The sequence below is a fragment of the Mesoplodon mirus genome, assembly GCF_964341445.2.
Source record: "Mesoplodon mirus genome assembly, chromosome: 15".
NCBI lineage: Eukaryota > Metazoa > Chordata > Mammalia > Artiodactyla > Ziphiidae > Mesoplodon > Mesoplodon mirus.
This window is the reverse complement of record NC_138991.1, coordinates 65,678,522-65,700,988: the sequence shown is the minus strand read 5'-3', so window position 1 is coordinate 65,700,988 and position 22,467 is coordinate 65,678,522. Positions and strand designations below refer to the sequence as shown.

At 43.9% G+C, this 22,467-nt stretch overlaps 2 protein-coding genes across 6 annotated transcripts in view; one reads left to right on the top strand and one right to left on the bottom strand.

Annotated features, from left to right (window-relative positions):
* LUC7L (LUC7 like) overlaps positions 1-8,240 on the bottom strand; it is a 30,620-nt gene extending 22,380 nt beyond the window's left edge. The window contains exons 1-4 of one of the 3 annotated variants that reach the window (XM_082645281.1): positions 8,018-8,240; positions 7,115-7,185; positions 6,045-6,139; positions 1,902-2,000 (exon numbers count right to left, since the gene is read on the bottom strand). In XM_082645281.1, the coding sequence (XP_082501407.1) occupies positions 1,902-1,997 (96 nt within the window). In that variant the 5' untranslated portion in view covers positions 1,998-2,000; positions 6,045-6,139; positions 7,115-7,185; positions 8,018-8,240. Of the gene's footprint in view, positions 1-1,901; positions 2,001-6,044; positions 6,140-7,114; positions 7,186-7,482; positions 7,500-8,017 lie in introns of those variants that run through there. The other 2 variants (XM_082645282.1, XM_082645280.1) reach the window with 2 other exon arrangements.
* An 8,505-nt stretch (positions 8,241-16,745) lies between these two features.
* The window catches only part of FAM234A (family with sequence similarity 234 member A), a 32,657-nt gene continuing 26,935 nt past the window's right edge, over positions 16,746-22,467 (top strand). For 2 of the 3 annotated variants that reach the window (XM_082600441.1, XM_082600443.1), the window contains exon 1: positions 16,746-16,832. The gene's annotated coding sequence lies outside the window, so the exon portion shown is untranslated. Of the gene's footprint in view, positions 16,833-21,448; positions 21,574-22,467 lie in introns of all 3 variants that reach the window. The other variant, XM_082600442.1, reaches the window with a different exon arrangement.

Sequence of the window (22,467 nt, the reverse complement as noted above, 5' to 3'; positions counted from 1 at the left end):
CATGTCAAGATGGCAGAACAAAATTCTCTTTTGGGGGATCCAACCTGGTTTTTCCCCCAACTAGCTAATCCATAGTTCCTAATAGTGTTCATTGAAAAACTCATCTCCACAGTGGCTGAACACATGCCTTTCATAAAATACTAAATTACCATGTATGTTTCAGTCTTTCTGTAGTCTAAATTTCTTCTATTCATCTATTCTTCAGCATAAGTTCATCAGGGCATTTAAAAAGTACACTGACATTCTCATGTAGCAGAAATGCTTAGATTTGTGATCCAAAAAAATTATGTTACTAAAATTGAAAATTTAACCTATACATCTGTGTATCTATCTGTTTCTGATATCCCAAGGTAATGGTCTCTTTACATAAGCGTTTTTCACGTACTGAAGAATTTAAACTCACAATAAAGAAAACTTCCATCTCCAAGCCCCATCTATTAGTTGAGCTGTTTGTTGCTAAAGGCATTTTTAGTTAATTCAAAGATTCAACGCTGATGTTGAAGACTGTACTTGAAAAAGAAATGATAATTTTAATCACTTTTTAAGTTTACTGATTTAAGCAGAATTGACTCTAGCTATAATATACCCTCTAAAATGTCCATTGGCAGAAAAAAAAGTCTTTCCTTGGTTTTGCTTTTCTCTGACTTCCTTCCACCAAGCTCAGTGCCTTCCCAGGCTTCACTGAGGAACCTGAATGGCATCAAACCCCTCACTGACCTCTGGTCACACCAGGGATGGAGGACTTGGAAAAAGAAAAAACTAACAGAGTGACTCCATGGGAATTCCCTGGCAGTCCAGTGGTTAGGACTCGGCGATTCCGCTGCAGGGGACCTGGGTTCAATCACTGGTCGGGGAACTAAGATCCCACAAGCAACACAGCGCGGCCCAAAAATAAATAAATAAATAGATAGATAGATAGATAGAATGGAGTGACAATCATGCATTCTCAATGGGGACAGGGATGAAAACTTGTCATGAAGAGTGAAAAAAATCTCAGATATTACAATGGTTTGTGGCCTGGCAAGGATCACATAAACTGATATGCTGGGTATCTGTGGTATCAAAATTTCATGGCGGGGAAGTAGACAAATTACAGGAAAACGTCTAAAAAGGGCTCCTTTGGGAGGCAAAAATAACAATAAAGTTATGAAATGCCATTTTATAACCACTAAATTGCAAAAATTTAATGGTCTGACAATACCAAATGTTAGTGAGGATGTGTACACTGCTCTTAGGGCTGTAAACTGATACACCTTCTCAAACAACAGGGAGAAAAAAGAAAAAGACAACATTACAGATCTTGCAAGAATAAACATGCCTCTCCTACAATCCAGCAATTCCTCTCCTAGGAATACACCCTAGATAAACCCTTGTACATGTGCACCAAGAAGATATTCAAGAACATTTATCACACTGTTCATAATAGTTTAAGAATAATAAAAAAAAAAAAGAAACTAGTATCAACCCAATTGTCTATGAATACAAAATGGATAGTTTGGGGAATACTCAAGCAGCAATGAAAACAAACAAACCATACTCAACAAAATATGTAAGCTGGAACATAACACTGAAGGAAAAAAGTTATTAAAGATTACCTATGCTATGAAACCATTTTTATAAGACTCAAAAAGAAGAATAAACACAATGTCCAAGGAATCATAAAATATGTAATAAGAAACATTTTTAAAGAAAATGATACATACAAAACATAGAACAGAATAGGGATGATAGACACACAGACACAAATCGGTACTGGCCACGTTCTAGCTCCCAGCCAGAGAGCGGTGGAATGACATCTATTTCATTATTCTGCTTCATAACTTACATAGGTTACATTATTCTTGTTAGTGCAGTATTTGGCTCTTCACAGTAGGGAATAATTAACACAAAATAAAACTTACATCCAATTCAAAAAAGAGGTCCCTTTCTTTACTTGCAATCTCATAATCTGCTCGGAGGGCCAAATCGTGGATTTTGGTACATTCTCCTAAATCCATGCGCTGTGAGAAAGAAACAAAAATTTACACATGAACATCTACCCATTTGTAGGAAGCACGTAACCTGGTGTTTTAGCTGTCACCAAAATAAACAATACTTTTTTGGATATTAACTATGATAAGAAAATTTAAAAATAATATGGCTAAGAAGCCTTATTTTCCTTTTATTGATATCGTCATGACTATATGACACTCAGAACAGGTGCATTTAAGTGTAATGATTTATATCTCTTATAGAACCAGAAATAGACTAGTAATCTTTTCATTATTTAGCTTTTGCCAGTTTTATTATTGCATTAGTCACATAAGAAATGTTTATTCAGTGAATAGCAGCGTGAGGGGTGAGAGGGTGGCAAGGAAGAGGCCAGGAAACAAAAGTATCACTGATAGCAAGTTTCCATGCATTCCTTCTTGCAGCCTTGACTACTCAAGATGCTACAGAGACAAAAAGAGGAAAAGGAAAGAACAGAGAGAAACCAGGTTTTGGAAATTACAACATAACCTAACACCTGGCTTTGTATAGCTCTTTGTATACCAAAGGAAATAAAGCAGAACAGGCTGATTCAGAGCCAAAGCAATTCTCCAAACATTCTCCTAACCTGCTAAATGGCTCTGGACACGTAACTGGGAACACAGACTGGACCATTCACTTGCCCCATTTGAAAAACAAAGGCTCTTTTAACAAAACAAATTATTTGTGTTACCAGTAAGATTCGCCTGATGTGCTATTACACGTCATGAGCATGTACAGTACAATTAGCAATGCGTATTTCTTATCTAAATCCTAAGTAGAGGACCCTGTACAGGGACACCCCCACTCCCACCCCTGCCTCTGATCATCTAAACAGCAACAGGGACGTCTGGATGCTGAGCGTCAGGCTAGTAAGTCAGAGAATGCAAGTTAACAAAACCCAACAGCCCAGTGAGGAGACACCTTGGGAACCCAAGCTGTTGGCTGCAAGTACGACTAGCAAACAAAGAATGATGGAGTTCAGGAACTCCTTTAAGCTCAAACTACAAGTGTGTTCAAAACGAGATTTAAAAAATCTTCATGGGTTACAAAACCCTCAACATTTTAGTTTTTAGGCACATGAGAGAGGCTCACGGTGCCTGACTCCTGGGTCCAAATCTCAGAAAGTGTGGCCATGCTCTTAACAAAATTTCCTTCAGTATCCCAGTGACAGAGCCATGAGGGGACTGCCTAGGGTGGAGTTTATCTTCATTTTTACTGAAGGCTACATGCCAAGGGCTCTTTTCTCCTTCATTATGCTTACTCCGAAGTCATGTGTAGTTTATGCATGTTGGTTATGTGGGGAACGCAGAGGTAGGGGAACAAGTTCAAAAGCCAAAGTTGCAGCTAAAAGTGCTATCGCTGTAAAGCTGACGACTTTTACTTCCTTCACTCTTTTAAATAGCAAGTATAATTCTTTAAAAATATATAGCTTCCACAAACAAAACTAAGTGCAACAGCTGAAAAATTAGAGATAGCTATCAGAAATTATTTAAAAGCTAACAAAATTCTGTTACTCAAAGAAAAACCACCTCCAGATGAAGCAAGCGCCGAAACTGTTGAGTACTATAATTTTAACTGCAAATCAATTTCCATTCTAAAAACTTCAACTGTCAAGAAAATTTCGACATTAGGGAACCACACATAAAGCAAAATTCACCACTATCTTCCTTCAGGTGGGAGCTCTCAAGCAGCCACTGCTAAAGCAAGTGGAAGACAGGCCTGGGGTTCCATGGTTACTCTGGAGGTAGCTTTTCAGCTTTGCCAAGGAGGCAAGGAAGTACTGGCCAATTCCCCTGGCAGCCAAACACCAAGCAGAGCTGAAATACCACACTCATAAACTTCTTCCAAAATATTCCAAATGGCTGTCAAATCCAGCATGTCAGGACCCCCCCCCCTTTTTTTTTTTACTGAACAAACGTCTGTGTTCTCTACCCTCCAGTGGTCTCACACTGCAGACAGGGAAGGGCAAATAAAGGCTCCTTCTAGAACCTTCAGGAAACCAAAGTTCTTCCACCGAGACAAGTTACACTCCCTTCCCTCCAGCTATCCCTCCGCTCTTACTAATCAATACATTTTCCCATCAAGCCTCAATAAAATGATTGCTTCCATTCCTCCGTTGTCTTACCCCTACTGACAGGAGACGGTTTTGAGCAAAAATTTGGGTGTGGAGCAGCCCTTGGCAAGCTGAGGGTTATAACCATTTTCATCTTGCAGCTGTGTTCTAAAGAATTATATTCATTCCAATTTAACACAACACAAACTCTACCTCTCCCTTGCCACCTCCACATAGCCCACACCAGTTAAGGCTCAACCTTTACAACACCATTCAAGTTCCCAACCCTCATCTCAAATGACCTCACGACCCCACACACTTGTTTACGGCACCCTCACATGAACATGGGTCTCCTGGGCTCCCTCCTCCTCAGTCTTGAGCTGCCCTGTAACCCACGCGGGACAGAGTGATGCTGAGCAGCCCTTGGGCTCTCATCACTGCTCTGGTTCCACACAGCCTCTGTCTCCCTCCCCCTGAAGCACACCAGCCCAGAGGCACCTGAGGCACCCCTGCTTCCCTCTGCTCCAGCATCCACCTGGAGCGTTAATCCCCCAAACGCACACGTGTGTTTTTTCTCACCATTCAGGTCTCTGCTCCCATGTTCCTGAGAGGCCTCTCCTTATCACCCTATCCAACAGTCCAGAACCTACTCATTATTTACTGTCTGTCCTGTTCCTCCATTAGATGAGAGTAAAGATTTTGTCTTATTGGTACCACATCCCCAGTGCGTGGCACAGAGTATGTGTCCAAGAAATATCTGGCAAATGAACCTATACCTAACACAATAAACATCTGTAGGAAATGCCCTCATTCATTAGCATTCTGAAACAATGCTACATAGGGATCCAATCAAGGAAAATACGGTTGAACTGCTTCACTCTGGTGCATGTCCCTCTACTCCCTCTGACTTCTTCTACTAAGACCTACCAACAGTTCCAGGTTATGATGCCTCCTACAGGAGTATCCTACCGCTGACTGCTTATGACCAGTGGAAGCCAGTCGTCTACAGTGACGGCACCCACAACAATCCGGAGCACACAGTAGTCACGCCGTTTTCCTATACCAGGTCAACCGCAGGCAAAACCCCAGCTAACAAAGGCACAAGGCTTGGCTTTCATTTCCTATTTGCTGTCAGAAGAGCCAGCTTGAGAAGGTTCAATACACCTGAGCAGTTTGCCAGACGCTGCTCCCCCAAAATGGTAATAATAAAAGCAACAATTAATTATGAAGAAAACGTTCCCCAGCACATGCACATGTGACCCTTAAAATGAGTAGACAATTCCAGGAGGGAGCTGTGAAATCTTAAAATGGTGATGGTGTTTACAGGACTACTTTTCTGTAAGTGGCTGAATCACCGTAGATAATCCACACTCTTTAGTCTTCTTAAATCCTACCTAATTTTGAATAAATACACATTCTGCAAAACTAGCATTTATCTGTTTGGTTCATCTGAAGTGAACTTAAAGTTTCACTTAGAATTTTACACTTCACTTAGAATTAGAGAGGTCTATACTTATTGGATCATGTATTGATTTCTTGAAAGGGTGGCATAATACAAAATTGCAAATCGATGTCAGTCCTGATTTTTCAAAAACCTAAAAATCTGGGAAAGAAACATACCTCGTTAGATCAAAAGTCTAACGTGTGTTTAACTTGAAAACAAACCAACCCAGAATCTTACAGCTACAGGCTGACCTGAAGTACTCTTTTTGCTAAAGCCAATGGAGAGTAGTATTTGCACTACTTAGCTGTGAATACCTCAGTACAAATGACTCTACAAAAACCTGATAACTTTACAAAGAGAACTTTATAGAAGTGAAATATGTCATTATATAAAATTCCACCACACTAACAGAACCTATCACTCGAAGGGCAGTAGGTAATTTCTGCCTGGTAAACAGAATTCAACCTGAAAAACCTTCAGTGCCCACACAGCATCCATGTCTGAGTGTCCTATGACATCCCCCCCAAATGTACCTACCGTCCCAGCCAGAATGTCGTGGGGGCAGCAGTCCAGAAGGTGACTCTTGCAGACACGGTCATCTGTAAACTTGACCCTCTGTCTGGTTTCATCTCCTGAAATTCATGTGTGGTTTTAAATAAGACAATATTATCACATTAAGCACAAAAGCATATCTGGTACAATTCACCTGGATGATTTGCAGACTACCAAATACACTGAAAAGCTGATCTAGAGGTATTTACAACTGGAACGAAATACAGATGATTTTTGATGCTAAATATATCATGAAGAATCACACTTAGAGATCTGACTCCGTCATTGTGTCAAGGAAGTCAAGGAGTCAGAAGGAAAATGCTGAGCACCAAACGGCCATTAGCCCCACACATACACGTGGGCAATGAGATACCAAAACCCATGCTAATCAGAGGGCGATGAATCACCATGTATGACTTAAAGCTGGTAGTTTCCAACAAAAGCTATTTATTAGTCTAATCATTTTGCTATAGACCAACGTATAGGCAGTATTTTGCCCAAAATTATATGAAGAAAGCTTTCTTTCTCTACTACTGACTGATAAATAATCTGAACCTAGTCTACCTATCGCCCTTTAACCCCCACCCTTAAAAAAGACAGTTGGCACCTGAGAGTCACTTTTAACAAGACAATACCAAGAAGAAAAAAAAAAAGGCAAAAAAGGAACTAGGTTAGTCAATACACACTGTGAGTTCCAACACATACTGTACCCATCTGCATTCTTCAAGACCTCAGCTGCAGAATTTTATGCCCGCTGTTGAAAAGTTTTAAAGGAAAAGTTTTCTTGCCCAACCTGCAGTAAGGAAGTCAGGGGAATGATACATAAAAGTAAAGGCAAAGTGGAATGTGACAAATTTTAAAGCTAATCTGTGTATATGACACAGAGCTGTGTAATACTAAAGGAGGAATATATTTTAGGATTTGCAAGCATCCAGGATTAATGTAGTGTCTTTTTATTGAAAATGTTTTCTTTCTAAACTACACTTTTAAAGTTACTTGTGAAAAAAAGCAAACACTTTTTTGTTATAACAGCTTAGAAATTGGTTGTGACTCACGGCTCGATGAACATGAGGCTTTTCTGCAACTCCCTTGCAGATTGATGTAGGCAGGCAAAGATACACTGAACCTTTATAAATAAAATAGAGGGGCCACAATTGTTCAGTTTGTATGAAATAAAAATATGGGAAGCAATTCAAAAGCAACTCAATATACAAAGAAAGCTAAAAAGCACTTATTCGCCTATGAAATAAAGTGCAAACAATCTGCACAGCCCTGCGAATGTGCCAGTGTGAACTTACAACTTCATTACTTCGGTAGAAAAGAAAACACAAACCACAGCAGGTATATAGTTTTGCAAAGATGCAACCGCTTTCTCCTGAGACAACCATCATCATCTTGCGCTCCTCCCTACAGTACAACCTACCTAACGACTGCCAAGCGCTGACTAAACAGAGGCTCTCCTGTGTGGCTAGAGGAAAAGGGGGCTGGAAAAGCACGCGGCAGGAACCCACGTTAGAAAAGCTCAATTTACGGCTCCCCTTGCAACGGTACAGAACAAGAACGGCCGGGGTTTCCAGGCCATCCGGCTCCCTTGCGCGGAGGAGCTCCGCCAGCCCGCTGCCAGCGCCCAGAGCCCACGCTGGCTGCAGCCCTTCGCCGACTCCCGGTTCGAGGGGCGGCGGGGGCCGCGGGGGTGGAGGGGGGGCGGAGAAATCGCAGGAAGGTCAACGGGGAGGGGGCTGGCGCCCCACCGACGACGCGGGCTCCGAGGGAGGAGCCCGCCGGGGACCCAGCCTGCGGGAAGAGCTCAAACAAAGGCCCGGCGCCCCCGGTCGGCGCGCGGGGGAGGGGAAGACGCCCGCGCAGGCGCAGACGGTCGCAGCCCCCCGCCTCAGGCCGCCCGGCGGCCTCGCCTCGCTCCCGCCCCAGCCCCCGCCTGGCCGGCCGCCCCTACTCACCGTCCCGGGCCGTGCCCATGAGCTGGTCCAGCAGGGCCCGCATCTGCGCCTGGGCGGACATGGTGGCCGGCGAGAGCGGCAGGAGCGGCCGCGATGGCTTCTCTCAGACAGCGGCAGCGGCGGCGGCGGGGGCGGCGGCGGCAGCGCGGCGGCAACGAAGAAGGGTCGCGGCGGCAACGAAGAAGGGTCGCGGCGGCCTCGAACCCGCTCGGCTTCTTCCCGCCGCGGGGCACGCCGGGAGGAATTGCGTCGACACCGGCGCGTGGCCTGCTGGGAAATGTAGTTTGGGGGCGGAGCCAGAGTCTCTGATGAACAAGCGAGCTGTGCAAGGTGCGGGGCCAAAGTCCCAACCCTGATGTTAGTGTGGAACCCAAAACTTACGTGCTCCGCTGAGGCTAAGCCGCAATAAAGTGAAATAAATGTAGACAATACAAAACAAGAAAATAGGGCTTCCCTGGTGGCGCAGTGGTTGAGAGTCCGCCTCCGCCTGCCGATGCAGGGGACACAGGTTCGTGCCCCGGCCCGGGAAGATCCCACATGCCGCGGTGCGGCTGGGCCCGTGAGCCATGGCCGCTGAGCCTGCGCGTCCGGAGCCCGTGCTCCGCCACGGGAGAGGCCACAACAATGAGAGGCCCGCGTACCGCAAAAAAAAACAAAACAAGAAAATAAATCCCGTGTTTTCTTTCTAGCCGTGAAACTGGGAACGTATCCTTTAGCTACTCTCAGACTGTTTTTTTACACCTGTCAAAATGGTGCCTGCCACATGACTTGTGAAAGTTAAATGAAGCATGGACTTCCTGTTAGGTTCTGTGACTACTACTTGGTGGCGGTCCCTGAGTTCACAGTCTGCCATCCACCAAGACTGCTCTGGCCCTGGCCACTTCCAGGACTGACAATGAGCCTCTGACACATGTGTACAGCGGACAGTAGGGGACCGTGATTCATACCATTGGAACTGTCCACATATCCAGATGTGTATTTGCTTGTTCCGACTGCAGTGCCCTCACACCTAAAGGCCTGCAGGATGCCTGATTTACTGACATGGAATCCTGCACAACTTTGCCTCATATAAAGAAATCCATTTTCTGGTAAAGCAGGTCAATTATTTATTTCTGTATAGCAAGCCGCTTCAAAACTCAGTGGTGTAAAACAAAAATGATTTATTATTTCTCATTATTCTGTGGAGTTCAGGCAGGGCTCAGCTGGGCCCTGGGCTCTTTGCTCTAGGTGATTTGGCTTGGTTCACAAAATTGCTTGTATGAAACTGGGCTGAGCAAAGATCCAAGAAGGCCACACTGATGGTCTGGCCCCTCTGTGGTTCTCCATGTAGCTTCTGTCTCTGTACCTGACATCATAACATTCTGAAGTCTAGCCCAGCTTACTACATAGTATGGCAGCTGGCTGCCCCAGGGGAAGGAGTGGAAGCTGTCAGTCCTTTTAAGGCCTAGGCTGAGACCCCAAGAACTCTCCTTCTACCATTACCTATTAGTCAAAGCAAGTCAAAAGGTGGGACTGCCCTGGTAGTCCAGTGGGTAAGACTCCACACTTCCAATGAAGGGGACACGGGTTTGATCCCTGGTCAGGGAACTAAGATATATGCCATGCGGCATGGCACACACACAAAAAAGTCTGTGATTTAGTTAATAACAATGTACTAATGTTAATTTCTTAGTTTTGACAAATGTTTCATAGTTATGTAAGATATGAACCCAAGGAGAAACTTGGGGAAGGGTATATGGGAATGTTTGTACTATTTTTGCAATTTTTCTGTAAATCTAAAATCCTTCCAATATTAAAATTTATTTAAAAAATAGTATGTAGAAACAAATTCAAACAAGTTATTATCACAATAATATAAAGAGATTAAATTTATTAGTTAAAAGAGAAAATCAAATAGGATTTCATGAAAATCCATTTTTATGCTATTTAGAAGCAATACACTTGAAATACAAAGACATGTAAAGGTTGAAAGTAAAAGTGTGGGAAAATATGTAGGCTAACACCAACATAAACAAAGCTGATATAGTTACAGTATAAGGTTTAAGGGAAAAAATATTAAGGATGGAGAAGTCATTGTATTGAAAAGGGTTTTGTTCACAGTAAGTTTCAACTATTTTAATCTTGCATGCACCTAATCAAATAGCCTCAAAATATGCAAACCAAAAGATGACAGACCTGCAGGAAAAACAAATACACCATCACAAAAGTAGATTTTAATATACACCTTTTAAAGTGTTTTGACTAACACAACATTGTAAATCAACTACACTTCCATTTTTTTTTTAATGTAGGGGGCTTCGCTGGTGGCGCAGTGGTTAAGAATCTGCTGCCAACACAGGGGACACGGGTTCGAGCCCTGGTCCAGGAAAATGCCACATGCTGCAGAGCAACTAAGCCCGTGCGCCACAACTACTGAGCCTGCACTCTAGAGCCCGTGAGCCACAACTACTGAGCCCATGCACCACAACTACTGAAGCCTGCGTGCCTAGAGTCCATGCTTCACAACAAGAGAAGCCACCGCAATGAGAAGCCCGCGCACCTCAACGAAGAGTAGCCCCCACTAGCTGCAACTAGAGAAAGGCTGCGTGCAGCAATGAAGACCCAATGCAGCCAAAAATAAATAAATGTATTTTTTTTAAAAAAAGAAGGAAATGTAGGGAATTCCCTGGCAGTCCAGTGGAGGTACATTCACTGTAGGGGCCCAGGGGTCAAGGTACTAAGATCCTGCAAGCTGCGTGGTATGGCACCACCCCCCCAAAAAAATAAAAAGTAAATGTATAGTCTTAAATGCTTAAAATATTTTTTAAAGGCAGTAATTTCATGACCTAACAAGCATTCAACTTGAGTTAGAAAAGGAAAAACACAACATGACTGAATAAAGCAGAAAGGAGATTACAAAAAGAAGAAAGAAATCAACATAAAAGAAAATAAACATACAATAGAAAGGATCAACTGGGCCAAAAGGTGGTGTTTTGTTTTTCTGAGGTTTTTTTTCGGCTGCATTGGGTCTTCGTTGCTGCGCGCAGGCTTTCTCTACTTGAAGCGAGTGGGGGCTCCTCTTTGTTACGGTCCACAGGTTTCTCATTGTGGTGGCTTCTCTTGTTGCGGAGCACGGGCTCTAGGGCTCTAGGCGCACAGGCTTCAGTAGTTGTGGCGTGCCAGCTCAGTAGTTGTGGCTCACAGGCTTAGTTGCTCCGCGGCATGTGGGATCTTCCCGGACCAGGGATCGAACCATGTCCCCTGCATTGGCGGGCGGATTCTCAACCACCACGCCACCAGGGAAATCCCAAAAGGTGGGGTTTTTTTTGTTTTTGTTTTTTTTGCGGTACGCGGGCCTCTCACTGTTGTGGCCTCTCCCATTGTGGAGCACAGGCTCCAGAAGCGCAGGCTCAGCAACCATGGCTCACGGGCCCAGCCTCCCGGGCCTAGCCGCTCCGCGGTATGTGAGATCTTCCCGGACCGGGGCATGAACCCGTGTCCCCTGCATTGGCAGGCAGATTCTCAACCTCTGTGCCACTAAGGAAGGCCCAAAAGGTGGTTTCTTGAAGAGACTAACAACATAGACAAACTCCTGGTGAAACTGATGGAAAAAAAGAAAAGATAGCACAAAGTAAAGAATAAAATGGGAGTGTAACCACAGAGAGAGAAGAAATTAAAAACTAAGAGAACACTATGAACTTTATGCCACTATATTTGAAACCTTGTATTAAATGGAAAATTCCTGGAAAAATATAATATTAAAATGGACACAATAATAACAATAAAGTCAGAATTGTCATGTAATTGTTAAATAAACTAAAAGAGTAATTTAAAATCTTCCTCAGGCCCCTTGCAGCAGTTTGTGTGATGGCTGAAAAAGCATCTGAACTTCAGGAAGAGAATGATGATGGCCAGCAGGTTCATGTGATGCCTAGGAGAGACCTCGACAGTCCACAGGAGCAGGTAGGAAGAGGCAGCCAGCGTTGGTCCAACCGTCTCACAGTGGGGTCTTGCTGCAGCTCTAGGAAGAGGGGAAAGAAGGCCCCCAGAGAGGAGGAGACTGCTGACCGTGGAAAAAACAAAACACTAAGATACACTTAATAAAATTAAGCTCTAACTCTAAATATTACAATGTATGTGAAAGTACAAAGGAAAAAAACACACACTTGTATACTAGGGAAAATTCTATTTTGCTTTCTCTAAATTTTAATTTTTCTCAAGAGTCAAAAGGCTGTAATTGTGCTTCATTTTAAGAACAGCAAGTCAGAAATGTCAAAAATTTAAAGTGTCATCCATCTTGGGGCAAAAACCAGACTTATGCTATCAGTCTTTAAAAGTCTTAAGCCTGGGATTTCCCCGGTGGCTCAGTGGATAAGACTAAGAAGCCCGCATGCCACAACTGAAAAAAAAAGAAAAAGAAAAAGAAAAAAAAGATCCCGCATGTCGCAACTAAGACCTGGCACAGCCAAAATTTTAAAAAATAATAAAATAAATGTTGCTCTCCATCTGGCTCTACAATGATTAGGTGACCAGCCACTGCAGTCGCTAACCTTCAACACACCCTGAAAGAAGTTCAGGGCCAAGATCAGGAATGAGGCCCTCTGTGCTCTGGGAAAACTGGCAGAACAGGCCTTCAGATAGGTAGGTAATCTCATTACAAAACTTTATGAACCCAATTTCTTGCATCTTTTCATACGTAGAAAAGCAGTAAAATAATTAACAGAGACATCTGCCCCTCATGACTAGCAGCAACCTGTACCAAGATGTATGCTTGATTGCACATTACTCCCCTCACCAAAAGCATATACATAATATATACTGACCCCGCCCCCCCGCCCCTCCCCGTTCCAAAGTTCAGAGCGCATTGATCGGCTGTCTCTCCTGCCACAGTCCTCAGTAAGCCGCAAATAAACCTGAACTCTCGGGGGCTTCCCTGGTGGCGCAGTGGTTGAGAGTCCACCTGCTGATGCAGGGGACACGGGTTCATGCCCCAATCCGGGAAGATCCCCTATGCCGCGAAGCGGCTAGACCCGTGAGCCATGGCCGCTAAGCCTGCGCGTCCAGAGCGAGGTCACAACAGTGAGAGGCCCGCGTATTGCAAAAAACAAACAAACAAAAAACTGAACTCACAGTGCTCATGTTGTATGTGGTTTGTTGTTTTTTTCAGTTGACGTTACCCAGAGCGTCACCTCAGTATCTGAAGTTTCCCTCTGTCCCCTCCTCCTCTAATAAGTTGGGGTTTTATGCACCAGCATCAAGGTATTAATAAATCTTATATTAAAATTTTTCCTCAAAGAATGCATCAGGCCCACCTAGTTTTATTGGTGAAAGACTGGTTTTCTACCCAACTTTTTAAAGGAACAGACCACTCCGATCCACAACCCTTTCTGAAAAATATAAAATGATTAAATATTCCCCAATTCATTCTATGAGGCCAATATAATCTTGATAGCAAAACTAGACAAGGATAGTAAAATAAAGTGCAGTATAATCCAATCTCACTCATAAACATAGAGCCAAACATTCTAAACAATATCAGCAAATGAAATCCAGCAACATGTAAAAGGATAATAGGCCATGAGCAACTTGGTTTAATCTAGGCATACAAGGATCAGTTATCTTTAGAAAGTTAATAGCATTTACCACATTAAACGACTAAAGGAGAAAAAAAAAGATTAAAGGAGAAAAACTGCATAATCATCACAAGAGATGCAGAAAAAACTTAATAAAATTCAATGCACATTGATGATGTAGATGAAAAATTAATCAATCGACCTGAGAAAGAAATGAAAATTTTTATTCGAGCCAAATTTGAGGACTATAACCCAGGAAGAGCAACTCAGAAAGCTCTGAGAACTGTTCTGCCCATTAGAAGTCAAGGAACAGTGCTATAAGTTTTTTGAGACAGAGGGCTGTACATCAAATGACACATTATTGACAGTTTACATGATCCAGATCTAAGTGTCATCGTGGTAGGTCATGTAGTCCCGTACAAGATCAAGAAAGAATGTTATCTTTTAAGGAGTCCTCTTGTGGGTGCTGGGAGAACGCTGCTGTTTATGGTTGAGCAGATATTTCTGCAGATGGGGAGGTTTGGTCGACACATAATGCAGATATACAGTGCACAGTGGTGGGGAGAGGGGAGGCAAAGGGCAGAGAAGAATTTTTTATGATTAAATTTTTCTTGTCTTGCTCTAAAATATGAATTTTATTTCACAATAATAAAAAAAACTCTTAGGGAATTAGGAATAGAAGGAAACATTTCTAACCTGTTAAAGAGTATTTACAAAAAAAAAAATCCTACAGCAAATGGTCAACTATTGTAAATATTCTCCTTAAAATCACGAACAGGACAAAGATGCACACTACTGCTTCTATTTATCAGCTCAGAATGGCAAGAAAAATAAAGACATAAGGATTGAGGGGGAAGAAACAAAATTGTCTTTATTCAGATTATATGATTATATTCTGAGGAAGTTCAAAAGAATCCACCAACAAAGTATTAAAAATATTCTTAGAATGGTTGCTGGTTAAAAAAATATGGAAATCTTTGCACTATTTCAATATGCCAACAATGGAAAATGTAATATTTTTTAAAGACACTTTTTTTTTCGACTGCACCTCACGGCTTGTGGGACCTTAGTTCCCCAACAAGGGATCGAACCCATGCCCCCTGCAATGGAAGCACAGAGTCCTAACCACTGGACCACCAGGGAATGCCCAAGAAAATATTATCAATAGCATTGAAAACCGCAAAATGCCATCTAATAAAAAGAAATAAAAATCTTACTGTAAGACATCACAGAAGGCCTAAATTAAGTGCAGAGAGAGTCTGAGCCCGTGTTCTTTTTTATTTATTTATTTACGGCTGCACTGGGTCTTTGCTGCTGCGCAAAGGCTTTCTCTAGCTGTGGTGAGCAGGGTTTACTCCTCGTTGTGCTTCGTTGCGGTGTGTGGGCTCAGGGAAATCCTGAGCCCGCGTTCTATGTAAGAAGATAAATCACGTCAGTTCTCCAGTGTGATTTACAGATTGGGGACCATTCTACTGAAAAGCCCTACAGGGTTCTTTTGTGGAACTTGGCCTGATTGTGATTTTGACCGAAGAATGAATGGCTGAAGCTTTCCAGAAGAAAAATAAGGTGGAGGGACCTGTCCAACCAGGTATCACAAGTTACTATAAGGGTATTGTAATTGAGATTGTGTGGCACCTGCACACCAGAAGAGAATATGTAATGATCCCAGGAAGAAGCTGTGGGCATTTAAGACTTCCCTCCATCTCCCAGTGCTCCAGTAAAAAGCCCTAGTCCCCTGAGACTCTTCAGATACTTAGGAGAATGAAGTCTGTAGTAATTTGTCTAGTTAATTGCTGTGATTCAAAAGCATAATAACTTGCCTTATCTTTCTGAGAGGGTCAAGTAGTTTCAGCCTGGCTTAGGTGCCCAGGTACCCTGGGGCTGCTTGGGCCTGGAGAGATTCATCTAAATATCAAAATACTTGAGTCCAGAGGGGATCCTTTCAGGAGATGAGGAGGACAGATGTCTCTTTCCCTTTATGAACAGATGGAAGTCATTTCTCTGAATCCCTCACCTAGGGATGCCGTGTCAGTCCACTCACAAAGGAAACATTTCCATCAGTTCTCAATGGGTTGGGTCGGGGGAGGCCTGTGGGAGATGTGAGGGATGTTTCATACTTACTATTACTGTGGGGTAATTAACAAGAAACCTGATTTGATGCAGAACACCTTGTGTGAGCATTAGGACAAAGTTATCAATAATAAAGCTGAGGACTTCCCTGGTGGCGCAGTGGTTAAGAATCGCCTGCCAATGCAGGGGACACACGGGTTCGAGCCCTGGTCCGGGAAGATCCCACATGCCGCGGAGCAACTAAGCCCGTGCGCCACTACTGAGCCTGCGTTCTAGAGCCTGCGAGCCACAACTACTGAAGCCCGCGTGCCTAGAGCCCGTGCTCCGCAACAAGAAAAGCCACCGCAATGAGAAGCCTGCGCACCACAACGAAGAGTAGCCCCCACTCAACACAACTAGAGAAAGCCCGCGTACAGCAATGCAGACAAAAATAAATAAATTTATTAAAAAATAATAATAGAGCTGAATTTTAAAAACCCAACAGAAACTCATGCATATACAGAGTTTTCTTAAAAATATGCCAGATCGTTGGGGGAAAGAGGGACTAACTCAATAAACGGCATTAGGACTCCTGGTTATCCAAATGGAAAAAAAAAAAAATGAAGTTACCTTCTTACCCCATATTAAAGCTACTCCAAGCTGAATTAAGGACTTAAATGTTAAAATCAAAACTTTAAAAAACCATTAGGAAAATACGTGGGAGAGTAAGGGGGTAGGAAAGGATTCCTTAAACAAAACACAGAAAGTACTACCCATAAAATATTGGCACTTTTTTTATATTAAAGTGAAAAGACGAGACGCAAACCGAGATATTTACAACACGCCACCGACAAAAACTTAATATCCAATACATGGCGCCACGAAACAACACGAAAAGACAAGCCTTTCAGCAGAAACCTGGACCAATGACCAGAACAGGCACTTCCGGAAGAGGAAACGTCGGGCCAACGCAAGCAAAACCAACTAAAGATGCTCGAACGCGCTAACAACCGCGGAACCGGAGCAGACCGGCAGCACCCCCAAGGCAATCCGCAGGGCTGGCACTACCGTTGCTCAGCAACCGAGCCGGCCGTGGGGCAGGGCCTGAGCGCGCTTCCGCCCCGCCCGAGCGGAAGTGACGCCGGGGCGGGGCCGAGCAGCCTGGTGGCGGCGCGGGCAGCATCTCTGGCAACCTCGGGAGGGCGCGGCGGCGGGTGAGTAGCGCGTCCTCTTCCTTCTCGCGCGTGCGCTCCGCGGCCTCGCGCGGGTCCACCTCTTCCCTCCCGGGCCGTGTCTCTCCGCGTCGGCGCGGGGCCCCGGGAGACCCCCAGTCCCAAGAGCCCGCCCGTGCTCTCGCCCACCGCCCAGCGTTGGAGTCCGCGCGTGTCCGCGCCGCGCTGTGGGTGGAGGAGCTCCGCGGGAGCCGGGCAGCGCAGCGGGTTGGCAGGACCGACTGCCGCAGCCTGGGTTTCCGTGGCTCTCAGTTCAGTCCCTCTTTCCCCCAAAGACAGGATTTAACTCCCATTAGGAACCTTCCCACCCGCGTTGGCTGCATAGGAGGCAAGCTAGCCATCGCTGCACGGGTTGCCTGGAAGTAATTAAAAATATACTAATACTAAAACAGTATGTCCATGAGCTGCCTTTCGCCAGGCTCAGATATGCATGTCCTCTTTCTAGGACGGCGTCTGTTTGACGACTGGCTCAGTAACCCAAAGCTCAGCTGACGGTTACTCATCTGTAGAGGTGATTGCTCCCTACAGCCTGTCTTACTGAGCAAAAGCAAAGCAGAGTTTAAAAGCGGGGAAGAACGCTGTCAGTCTGTGAGAGTTCTCACCTCCCCCATGACTTGATTGCCTGGGAGCTGACTGATAGGTTATCAGGGTATAGAGAACTGCAAATACTTGCAACCCCGTGATTTCAGCTGAGGAGCTTGTGTGATGTGCTCACCTACCCCTAGGCTGCTAATGTTCTTCTGAGCCTCAACCAGATGGCTCCATTGCTCTCTTTGCACTTTCCCTGTGAGCCTGAAGTTACAGCAGCTTAGATGAACTCAGCAAGTACTGAGTGTCTGCTGGGTGCCAGGCATATAGCACTCATCAAGACGGAATTCCTGTCCTCAAGGAGCTTCAATTCTACGGGAGGATACAGATAATAAGTAAGATAAATAAGCAAAATATGGAGCATGCTAAAGAGAGAATACGGATCAGGAAAGAGTGAAATGGAAATGACCCTGTTATCAATGAAGTGGACATTTATTTGGGCATTTTACCAGTTCTCTGAGTCCTTGTTGCACGGATTGGAGTGCTTTTGGCTTCAAGTGTCAAGCGTCCATTAAAACTAGTTCAACCTCTGGAGGCATTCCACCGACTTTCACTTAGGAAAGTCCAGGGGACCAGAAATAGATGGGGCCAGGGGCTTAAATGAGATCATCAGGATTTAGTGATGGAGTGTGGGGGTCTTACTACCATCCTCTCACACACTTTCTCTTTGACCTGTTTCTCTCTATGTTACCTTCCTTCTTCTCAGGTTCCTGCCTCTGCTCTGCCTGCTTGTATTAGTTATCTGCTGCTCTGTAACAAATCAACATCAATGATATTTTAATGGATTAAAACATCAAACATTTATTACCAGTTTCTGTGGGTCAGGAATTCAGGAGTGACTTAGGTGATTATAGTTCAAGGACTCTCATGGGATTCTTTTTTTTTTTTTGCCACTCCACGCAACATGCAAAATCTTAGTTCCCCGACCAGGGATCGAACCCATGTCCCCTGCATTGGGAGCGTGGAGTCTTAACCACTGGACCGCCAGCGAAGTCCCAAAGGACTCTATGGGGTTACAACCAAGATATTGGCTGGGGACGCAGTCATTTAAAGTCTTGATTGGGACCGGAGGGTCTGACTTCAAGACAGTCCACTCACTCAAGGCCTCAGTTCCTTGCTGGCTGGCTGTTGGCTGGAATCTTTATTTCCTAGCCACAGGGCCCACGTCCTCACATGTCATTGTCTTCCCTCGGAGCAAGCGATAAGAGAGGAGAGAGAGGATGGTGGAAGTCACCATGGTTTTTATGATCTAGTTTTGGAATTTTGCTGCTGCTCCTGCCACATTCTGTTTGCTGGCATCACTAGGTACTAAAGACTTCACCTTTGAAGGGAGGCACATCAAAGAGCTTGTGAACATATTTTAGAACCACTCCTGTGGGAAAAGAGTGCCTATTCCTGTAATTCCAGTTGCAGTTCCGGATCTAGTATTTAGTTGGGTCCTAATCATGTGAATCTGATTAGTTAGCTAGCCCTGGGTAAGGAGCCCTCCCCAAAGTTACCAGAACCACACTAAGCTTGTGGGAAAGTGGATTTACCCAAAGAAAATCCAGGTACTGTTACAGAGAGGAGTGGATGTCAGGTAGTCAAATTGACCCCTATGTCTGATACATGCTATCTATTTCAAATCAGTTAGAAAAGTTTACAAGCAGAGCATAGCAAGAATTGGACATTTATTCAGACAGGTGAATGTGTATGTTTATTTTATGCTGTGCACTATGCTTTGTCCTGGGAAGACAAAGGCAATAAACGAGTGATGCCCTCCGAAGTTCTTCACCACCTGGGGGTAGGTCTCACCAGTGGCTCAGTGGGTATGGAGCAGTGGTGGGCGGTGGGTGGGTGGGGGTCTGGTTTGAGTGGGCTATGAAGGCCCAGTAGGAGTTACTGGTAGGTCAGCCTTGTGACGGGGGAACAGACGTTGGGTGTAGGGTTTGGGAAGACATGATACTAGAGGTAGGCGATAGCCAGGTCGTGGAAAGACCTGCAGGCAAACTCAGGTGGCTGAGCTTTGTTCTAAAGTTGTGAAGCATCAGTCAAGAGTTTCAAGCAGGGGAATGACATGATCAGGAGATAATAGAAAGATGTCTCTTGCAACATCAAGGAAGGTTTGAGAGGGCTACAGAAATCCAGGTGAGAAGTTATAAAAATACGATCTAAAGTAGCGGCCGTTGAAAGGAGGGGTTCAACTGAAGAGATACGTCAGAATCTACAGAGTTTGTGGTTGTTTCAAAATTTACTACGTACCTCACCCGAAATCAGTCTTTAGAAAACCCACAAACTTAGTGAGTTTTGTTCCCACTCTGACTTTGTAAAATCCTTCATGGAGCTTAGGTTGTCTGGATGTGGTGTCCAAAAAGAAGAAGAATGCTGATTCCTAAATGAATAACCAGGAAGCAGATATTGAGAGATCAAGTAGCATATCTCTAACTTTTTAAAAATTGGAGCAAATTTTTTAAGAAATTGGAGGTGGGGCATGGGAGAGAAGTGTGGTCTGTAGATGGAAAAGGTTGGCTCTGTGTTGGTAATTGTTGAAGCTGGGTCGTGGATGAATGGGGCTGGTGGTCTCTACTTTCATGAATATTTAAACATTTATGTGACAATAGGTTTTTAAAAAATAAAGGTAAATAAGTAAATTGAAGTTAAGACCTATTTATAGGGTTGATCAAAAGTGATCAAGTATCTTCTTAAGAGCTTCTGCTGTCCTTAATGTAAGGACAAGAAGAAACACTGATTTGTGGGGGAATCAAAGAAAATTAAATCTTCCTTAGAACTCAGGAAAAAAGCTTACTCCATGTTATTTTACAGACAAACCTACAAAACTTGTTCTGTGTAACAGTTGCTTGTCTGAAATTCTGATAGCCATTCCTCCATAACTCCCTTTTAGGTGGTATGCAGGCCGCCCTCAGTTACTCTGAAAGTGTTGCATCTCGTGAAGGAGAGGAACTGTGTGCTGAGGTTCAGGCCCTAAGCACTGACCTGCCTGTGAAACACTTGCTTTTATCCGGGAACCATGTATGACCTTAAAATTTGTTCTCATTTGAAAGATGATTAAGGGCCTATTGTCTGTCTTGAGATTATTTTTTGGTGAAGAGAAGAAGTAGTTGTTCGGCTGTAAACAGCTGAACACTGTAGCCGTCATTGTCTGACTTCTGCTTTGCTCAGCCGAAAACCCAGTCTGCCCAGTTGGGTTCTGTGGGCGTCTGTCACATGCCTCTGGTTGAAGTGCTGTCAGAACACTTGGGCCACTGGGCCGGGACACAGGCCTGCTAATGTATAAGACATTCCTAAACTGTTTGTATATGTCACAGCTGGCTTTGGGGATGAGCATTTGAGCACTCACACTAGAAGATCGGTTTTTGATTACAGGTCATGAGGTCTGTGCATCCAGACAAGCCCTTGAATGAAGAACGTGATGGGCCTTATCCCACCTTCTTGTCAAGGAATGGCTTCCGAAAGCTCTCTCCCCCGCTTCGCTGACACTTAGTGTAACTGACACCTACCAAGCGTCTGTCGTTTGTTTGGCACCAGGGAAGTCCTGCTGCCCTAAAATAGCTCTCGGTCAGAGGCTGTGGGAGGAGTATTATGGGTGCTTTGAAAGAAAAAGTTCGAGTTCTCAGGTGGAAGGTGGCCTTCCTGATCCGCGGTGCTCACATAGGCTTGATGCTAGTCCAGCCGAGGCTCGGAGCACTGAGAGGGCCTCCTGGCAGGAGGACCGGCCCGAGGGAAGACTTGAAAATCCAGATCCCTGGGAGTTCCCTGGTGGTACAGAGGTTAGGACTCTGCGCTTTCTCTGCTGAGGGTGCAAGTTCAGTCCCTGGTCGGGGAACTAAGATGCCATAAGCCGCCTGGCACAGACCAAAAAAAAAAAAGAAAAGAAAAGAAAACCAGGATCCCTTACTGGTCAAATCACAGCAAGGCCAAGTGGACAAAGGCGATTTGCAGATAAAACACACGCCCAGTGGATACATGACAAGATGCAGTATGTTTTGTCCAATGTAATTTCTGTCCTTTAGAAAAGTAACCCCGCTGAGTGTGAACTAGGGGTGAGAGCTCCCCAGTGGAAAGAAAGAAATCTGCTCCACTCTCAGCTGCACCTTCAGAGTCACCCTGGACCGTATCAGTACGCAGTCCGAGAGTGGTAAGCTGATCTTTTCGTGGTTTAATCCAGTGACAAAATCCTTTCACTTTCTATTACTAACTGGTGAAGCTAGATGGTAAAGTTAATCTATAATCAGTCTTTTCCTAAGTATTCCTTACATGTTTTCTCCATTTAAAAAGCTCATCTGCACAACAATATAAATCAACTACACTCCAATAAAAATTTAAAAAATAATAATAAAAAAATTAAAAAGCTCATCTGCTGTTTCCTCCAAGCCTCTCCTCTGCCTATTTAAATGTATTTTCTCTCTGTGTGTTTTCTAATTTGCAGGTACCTTTGATTAAAATAATGTCTACTTTGTGAAATTGTCACCCTAGTGAGGTCAAGTAATACGAGAAGTAGCTACTCCTGTGTGAGTGGAGGAAGGTGTTCTGTGTCTGGGCAAATAGAAGTGGGCTACTCCTTCTGTATTCTGTCACAGAGCTGACTGTAGTACCAAGTTCTCAAAATTCTCAACTAAAACCAGAGTTAAGATTTTAAGGTATCCAGTTTAAACTGAACAAAAATTTTACTTAGTTTAAACCAATTTTTAAAATATGCAAACTACCTTTCCAGTGGAAGTGCTTAATTTTCAAAGTCTGATCTCTTTGATTCATTGTCCGAAAAGAATTCTGTAAAATTGAAAATTTAAAAATGGGGGGGGTGCATCTCTTGTTAAAGTCCCCTGAAGTGATCTTTTCTCCTCAAAAAAAAAAGTTAACCAAATTTTAGTTTAAAAAGGTTAAACCCCCTACATTCATAATAGATGTAGAATTGTCAGTTATTTGTTGGGGCAGTTTTCCCTTTTCCCTCTGCCCTTGTTAGAATCTTTTTTTTTTTTAAGATTTAATTTTATTTATTTTTAGCTGCATTGCATCTTCGTTGCTGCATGCG